The sequence below is a fragment of the Lupinus angustifolius genome, chromosome LG11 (assembly GCF_001865875.1).
Source record: "Lupinus angustifolius cultivar Tanjil chromosome LG11, LupAngTanjil_v1.0, whole genome shotgun sequence".
Taxonomy (NCBI): Eukaryota; Viridiplantae; Streptophyta; class Magnoliopsida; order Fabales; family Fabaceae; genus Lupinus; species Lupinus angustifolius.
The window spans coordinates 35052755-35060758 of NC_032019.1; the positions used below are offsets into that span (position 1 = coordinate 35052755).

General features: G+C 28.9%; 1 protein-coding gene across 1 annotated transcript; it reads left to right on the forward strand.

The window, feature by feature from the left end:
* Positions 204-8004, forward strand: LOC109359943 (serine carboxypeptidase-like 20). Its single transcript, XM_019604634.1, has 14 exons — positions 204-265; positions 4069-4214; positions 4368-4444; positions 4596-4718; positions 4820-4922; positions 5007-5044; positions 5124-5225; positions 5444-5527; positions 5613-5846; positions 6001-6066; positions 6276-6397; positions 6962-7075; positions 7530-7575; positions 7914-8004. Exons 1-14 carry the CDS (start codon positions 204-206, stop codon positions 7995-7997), a joined length of 1401 nt encoding a protein of 466 aa, XP_019460179.1. The 3' UTR covers positions 7998-8004.

Below are 8004 nucleotides of genomic sequence, written 5' to 3' on the forward strand. Positions count from 1 at the left end.
TAAGAGGGAATGATTGTTAGGAAAGATAATAATACACTCCACAAGAGATTAATTCCTTATTAAGGGAATACCCTTTGTTGTAGTCCAACTAAAAATCCCTATATTGAGATGAATGGAGTCACTCTATCACTACTAGACAATGATAACTAAAAGAAGTAAAACTAAGTAATTAAAATTCTTAAAATGGTTTCAAAGAAATCATAATGGATGGCATTAGGGGTGTAAGCGGTTCCAGTTTAAATCGTGAAACTGATGGAATCGAACCGTAAAATGTGGTTCGGTTCGGTTTCGCGGTTCGGTTCGGTTATTTTTTAAGGAACCGTTTATGTTCAGTTTGGTTTATGGTTTTAAAAATTTAGGAACCGTTGGAACCGAACCGAACATCATATTAAAGAAACATATACTACGGATTAGGGAATAATGTTTTATTATTGTTTAAATTCTTCAACAAATTTTCTAGCTTAAATTATCAATTTTTGTGTGAATTGTAGTGTTATATATGTTACTAAATTGTTATTAAGTTAATATTATATATTATTAGTTACTAAATTGTTTCCTAGGGTCTTATGATTTGTAACATATATTCCACCTTATGTGATATTGAGTTTGAAACTAACATATATCATATATTGTTATACATATGTTACTAATTATGAAACGTAAGGTTATAAATGTAACTATTATATATTTTACTAATTGATATATATGTTACTAATCATGAATTGTATTGTTATATATGATTCATAATTTTTTATAATAATAGTAGTAATATTTATCCTTTTATGGATAAACAATATCTCTTGTAATACATTTTGAATTTTCAATTGATGCAAGATTTTTTATAAAAAAATAAATGGAAAAACCGTGGAACCGAATAGAACCATTCAACAGCGGTTCGGTTCGGTTCGGTTCTTATAGTTAAATTTGCGGTTAATTGAGTAGAACCGAACCATATGTTTTAGATCGGTTCGGTCACTAAAATGCACTAAAAACCAAACCGAACTGAATTTTTACACCCCTAGATGGCATGGCGAGTTGGCGACAGAGTGATAATTTGAAAAGGCAATCATGTTTGAGTTATAATTAGTTAAAATATTGAAATATTTATGTATTATCGTAAAGATTTATACACAGTCAATATATCATTTGTCATTCATTTGAGTTATTTTTTCTTGAAGAGTCAGTAATTATTAGATATGAATAGTAGATGATGTAGTGACAATATATAAAACTAACACACTGTTAATGCATGTATTTTTTTCTCTTAGTTAGAGCAACAACAATAGTTATTTTTATGGTTGTTCTTAAATAAATAAGAACTTTTTTACTATGTTCTTCACTGTGTCATTCTTATTTTCTGTTTTTTGTTCTTTGAATAAGAACAATTTTTTGTTGTTCTTAGCCAAGGAAAAATGAAGAGAGAGGTAAATGTTGTGGAAAAAAGGTAGATATTGTCAAAACCAAATAAGAATAAGAATGATGTTTGCTATTGTGAAGAAAAAATATATGTTATTCTTATTTTGTGAGAAATTGTAACAAATTATAAAATAATATGTGAAATTCAAATGAGAATGAAGATTGTATTTGATGCTGAAAATGCTCTTATATACCATGTTTTCTAAAAATTATTTGAAATGTAACAATTAAAAGTATACGTGATACTAAATCAGCATTATTAATCCTACTAGTTACCTTACTCATTGGTACAACTATTTTTTTTATTTTTTATGCAAAGGTGAAAAACTACCCCACAAATATGTTGATAAAGGAAAGAAAGAGAGAGGAAGAGTTACAAGTTATAGAATCTATAGTTGGGAAGACCCAACATATTCTTATTATAGGGTTTAACGATTCAATTCAACTAATATTTCTCAAACTAAACCGGTTTAATTATATAATTTGTAAATGAGAATATAATAAGATAATTTATCTCCTATAATTATTGAAAATATGACACTTGTATTGTTTTGTTTAGTTTTAAAAATAAATTTTTGGTAGAAATGATTAAATATGACACATGTTATGATTTTAGTGGCTGGAGGAAATAACTTATATCTTTATATCAGAATATATCATCTTTATAAATATAGATATTATAATTTGTAACATATAACTCAATTATTAAAAGAGAAAAATGTATTTCCTCATACCAGGAGATAATTTATCTCCTTCAACCAGTAAAAGTATGACATGTATACTACTTTATTTAGTTTTAAAAATATTTTTATAGAAAACTAGTGTGGCGACAGGCACTTCGTGCTTGTCGACCTACATTTTCCTTTGTTATAAAATATTTAGGGTTTATATATTTTATTTTGGTAAATTAGAATATGTTTTTAAATTGAATGTACTTTATATTATAATTTTTATTGGATGCACTTTATATTATATTTTTTCTTTATTTCAATGGTCAAATTAAAGTGAGAGTGGTTAATATATTGGTAATAGTTATATATGATTGTATGGTTTTTGTAGAAATTAAAAATTGTTAAGGGCGAAATAGTAAAACTATATCATGGTGGTAGTTACACCGTATTTTCCCTTATATAGTATGATGATGAAACATTATATATGTCATAATTTTATAGGTGGAAGATAACTTATCTACTTATTCGTAGAATATTTTATTCCTTTATTGAAATGATTTAATGATTTAGCATATTGCAAAATAGGTATGTGCTTCAATGTTTGAATCTGTAATGTGTCATTTTAGAATTATACTAAGACCATTGACCAATTTTTATCGGTATTTTTCGATTTTGACCGATTCTGATTAATTTTAATTGATTTAATGCATATTCACTATAATTGTTATATTGTGTTGTATTTATAAACAATCCATAAATATTGAGCTTATATTCATAATATTTTTTAATAATTAAGCCTAATATAATAACTAAATTTGCTCAACATATACTGGTACTTTTAGCATGAAGCCAATAATTATATTTTCTTTATAAAACTTGAATAATTCATAAAGAGTGTGGATGGATAATTGAGAAATGCTTACAACTACCACACAAACTATAGTCACAAACATTTGCTTTTTCATTTCATAATTTAGTAAACTAATAAATTAAAGTTAAATTTTGTTAAGATTCTATCTCAAAACTAATTGACAATGAGAAAAATAATCCAATATGTATTTAAATCATTCTCGATACAATGATGTAGGAGATGTGGAATTCACTTTCCAATATGTCCCCTCCACATAAGTTTGTCAGACCAGGTGAAGAGATACATTTGACTCATAAACACTTGCAACTAATCCTTTTGAAATGTGTTTGTTTCCTTCTTGTTTTGGGTGGGCACCCCTTGTGCTCCTTTAATACAATTTTTCTTTATCAAAAAAAAAAAAACAACCAGAAAAAAGTTGAGCTATAGCTTTGATATCATGTTAAGGTTTCATTTAAAAATATATTGGCAATGAGACGAATATCCTAATCAAGTGTTTAAATCATTCCTGAGACAATGAGTTAGGTGGTGTGTGATTTACTTTCTAACAACAACAACATTTATTGGGAAATACACATTTCAAAAGGATTAGTTGCAAGAGTGTTTTCAATAAATTTAACATTTCCCTCTTTGTGATATTTTAAAGTTAACCAAATCTTACTAGCTAAGTTGCAAAAGTTTGACTGAACCCATACCTGACATTATATGTTATGTTCATAGTAATTTGCTCTATAAATTAATTTGCAATTGATCATACCATACACAAATATTTTGTACATCTAGTATAAGCAAGATGGCATTTTGGCACATGACAGTCGGAAAGAAGTTGGGTATGGCTCTGATACAATGTTAAGGTTCCATCTCAAAACCAATTGGTAATGAGAGGAGTAGTCCAACAAGTATTTAATATTGGAGAATAACTCCATCCGAAATCCATAGATTAAACGCGGAAGTCTTTATGACCATGATTTTGTTCCCATAACCTAATGTTTATGCCCATACATAAACCCAAAGGGAACAACCATTTCTTCTCCTTTATAAGTATTGACACATTTAATTAATGAAAGAAATGCAAAATGTCTGATTTCATGGCCTTGGTTTGGGACATTGAAGGTATGTGACAGTGGATCAAAATAGTGAAAGGAACTTGTTTTACTATTTTGTTGCATCAGAAAGTAACCCATCTAAGGACCCAGTAGTTCTATGGCTTAATGGTGGACCAGGATGCTCTAGCATGGACGGCTTCGTATTTGAGCATGGTAAGGGAAGCCAATAATATTTTACATGCCCATTTTCCTTTTCATACATTACAATAATTTGCAATTACTTACATTGGCTACCTTGTCTTAAATTTCTAGATTGCATGTTTTTTTTGTTGTAGTCTCATGAATCTAATTCATTGTGTGTTTCAGGTCCTTTTAATTTTGAGAAACCAAAGACTAAGGGAACTCTACCTAACTTGCATCTCAATCCATATAGTTGGTCAAAGGTGTGGATTTGTTAAAACTTTGTTGAATCTTGAAAGGGATTTTTGTCCTTTAGACAAAGATAAGAACTGCATATATGAATTAACTACATATTTGTGTACTTATATGAATTAATTGTCTTGTGTTCATAAAATATTTTACTTTGCATTATAGGTTTCCAATATCATATATTTGGATTCTCCTGCTGGAGTTGGATTTTCATACTCAAAGAACAAGGCTGATTATAGAACCGGAGATGTAAAGACAGCTATTGATTCACATAACTTTCTCCTTGAGGTAATTAAGGAAACAAGTCAGGAACTTAAGCTAAAAACTAAATTGACAAGTCCTTATGCTTATCATTGTGCTCATATATCTACCTTTTTTGAACAAATCAGTGGTTTAAGCTATACCCTGAGTTCCTTTCTAATCCATTATTCCTTGCTGGAGAGTCATTTGCTGGAATCTATATACCTACTCTTGCTCAACAAATAGTACAAGGTAAAATGTTGTTTTCATAATGTGTTAAAATATGTGTTAGAACTTAGAATCATAAATAAAATATTGTTTCTCAAATTTCCACAGGATTCAATGCTGGTGCAAAACCCAAGCTGAATTTCAAGGTCATTTATCATTACTTTAAGTGATCACATTATTGTTTGCAATTATGTGTCCATAATTTGATATAATTTCAATGTACAGGGTTACTTGATTGGAAATGGTGTTACAGATAATGAATTTGATGGCAATGCTATCGTTCCATATGCACATGGAATGGGACTCATCAGTGATCAGATTTTTGAGGTAAAAACAATACCATCAAATACAATAAAATTAGTATGTCACTAATCACTATCACTATAATCTTAATAGTGTAATTAACAGCATGTCCTTCACTTTTTATTTAAAGTATGGAACATGCAAACTAGTTCATTATTTCCTAGTATATGAAGACACCTTATATTTTCTTTTAATCACATTTGTTCATTTTTAGTCATGCTAATCAATGTTCTATGATGCAGGATATCAAAGGCCAATGCCTTGGAAGATACCATGGTAGAATCAATAATATAACCTGCTTACAAATGATGCTTAAAGTGGATAAGGTGATTTAACTATAAACAGTCCTGGAATGAGATTAGGTTAAAGTGTATGTGGCACTCACTTATGCTTTTTCTTCTTCTACTATAGGTGCTTGGAAGTTTAAACCCATATGACACTCTAGAACCATGTTATCATGGCTCGGAGAACACAAAATCTGATAATAGGTTGCCACTCAGTTTTAGGAAGTTGGGTGAGACAGATAAACCTATGCCTGTTAGAAGAAGAATGTTCGGTCGTGCTTGGCCCCTAGGACAACATGTGAAGAGTGGAATTGTACCAACTTGGCCAGAACTTAGTTATACTGGCAGTGTTCCTTGCTTTGTAAGTTTATTTGCTACTTTAGATCTTTATCATTTCATATTCATTTCCTAGCTTTTAACTTGCTCTCTTTCAATTGAAATACAATCCATTTTAATTCCTATATATCATTCTTATTGCTCATATAACAAGTAACTAAATATAATGCTCTAACTAGGATGATGAGGTTGGAACCGTATGGCTGAATAATGAAGCTGTCAGGAAAGCAATTCATACAGTAGATGTAAGTTTTGTTAGTAAGTAGTTACAATATTATAAATTATAGTTGTAGTATTGTTTACTGTAATTTTGATTATTGTGTTTGTTGTAATGTCGATGCAACCTAATAAGATCAAAATGTCGACTACTACGGTTGTGTCATGGTCTAATGCATTTGTGGAGATTACCTAATGTGGAATAGAGTATAAAATTGATGTCTTTGTGGTGAAACAGAAAAGTGTGGTCGACGAGTGGAAATTATGCACAAATAATATTGAGTACAATCATGATGAAGGAAGCATGATTGAATTCCACAAAAAACTAACTTCCAATGGATATCGAGCACTTATATACAGGTGAATTACAAAATTAATCACATTTAATTACATTATTGTAGCATGATGCAATTAATGATTTGATATCATCAGAACTCCATAGTTATTTAAAGGCTAGATAATTTTCACCTTTCGTTTTTTTAGAAGGCAAGATCTCCATAATTTTAATCAAATGTCATTGATATTGTTGGTGACTTAACAATCGAAAGTTGATTACTAACAAAATATTGATGTAGTAGTGTAAGAATTCATTGGATTCCTAGATAAGTCAAAATGTTAAAAGTTCAATTCTTAATAGTAAAATTTGTTGAGTGGGACAGCTATACACCTCGAAAGAGTTTAGTTCCTTACTCATAGGGGGGAGAAATACTATTGGTTATACCAAAAATATATTAGTTGATTACCTTGAAATAATCTTATATCTCTTTATTCATTGACCCCTTCTTCTAAAGTCTGAACATCTTTGCAAAACAATTTGTTTTCTTTAATTACTATAACCAATTTTATGCTTCAAGTTATGATATATTTTTTGGGTTGTTTTTTAACTAGACCCATATACCTAAATTTTCATGTTATATTTTTCAGTGGAGATCATGACTTATGTGTTCCATATACTGGTTCTGAAGCATGGACAAGTTCACTAGGGTACAAGATTATTGATGAATGGAGGGCTTGGTTAGTTGATGGTCAAGTTGCTGGGTACTTCTACCACTCTTTTATCCTTATCATATGTTTATCAATTTTCATAAATTTTAATTCATTAAATAGAATGACTTTAGTTAGGATCCAGTAACTTTTGATAAATTTATGTACATCCACCAAAAGATATTAAACTATATACACTAAGCATTTTAATCCTGTGATTCAAGTATTAGTTTGTAACATCAGTCCAGCAAGATATTAAAGTGTGATTTGTCCCACAAAATTTATAATTTCATGTACTATTATCATTTGTGATTGGTTAATAAAATATTTAATTAATAAATTTTTTATTTAAAAATATTTTTCAATCAATCATAATAAGTGACATATGGAGTTATATACCTTTTGTGAGAGAAGATTCTATCTTTATCAAAATACACTAATGTTTAATTTTTTTTGGAAAGTCTACTCTTGACCACATTTTGAGTTAGTTTTCTTTTATTTGTTGCAGGTTTACACAAGGTTATGAGAAAAATCTTACTTTTTTGACCATAAAGGTTTGTCCATGAAAATATTCCATTACTCATTTTATTACTTATAAATTTTTACATGTGATAATTTAATAACTAAAAAGGTAATAATTTAAGCTAGTATTCAAATATTATGAATGTGAATTAAAATAGTCTTTTAAGTATCTCAAAAATTATATAAAAATATTAAAATAACTAATTTAATTTACATTTGATATCTTCGCAAACCATTTTGAGATTTTCAAAAAAATTTAGTTATCATATATATAGAAAAAAATTTGATTAACCAAAATAAATATTTACTCTTATAAAATTATCTTAGGTTGGTTTGCTCTACACACTAATTGATTTTATATTGGTTACAGGGAGCGGGGCATACTGTTCCAGAATATAAACCAAAAGAGTCTTTATATTTCTATAAACGTTTTCTGGATGGATTGCCTATGTAATTCTCAA

Excerpts from the sequence above, each read along its gene's own strand:
- LOC109359943 (XM_019604634.1), top strand. The coding sequence starts at position 204 with ATGGATGGCATTAGGGGTGTAAGCGGTTCCAGTTTAAATCGTGAAACT. Across the intron at positions 4,445-4,595 it reads ATCCATATAGTTGGTCAAAG|GTTTCCAATATCATATATTT; the intron begins GTGTGGATTTGT and ends TTTGCATTATAG. Across the intron at positions 6,067-6,275 it reads AAGCAATTCATACAGTAGAT|AAAAGTGTGGTCGACGAGTG; the intron begins GTAAGTTTTGTT and ends GTGGTGAAACAG.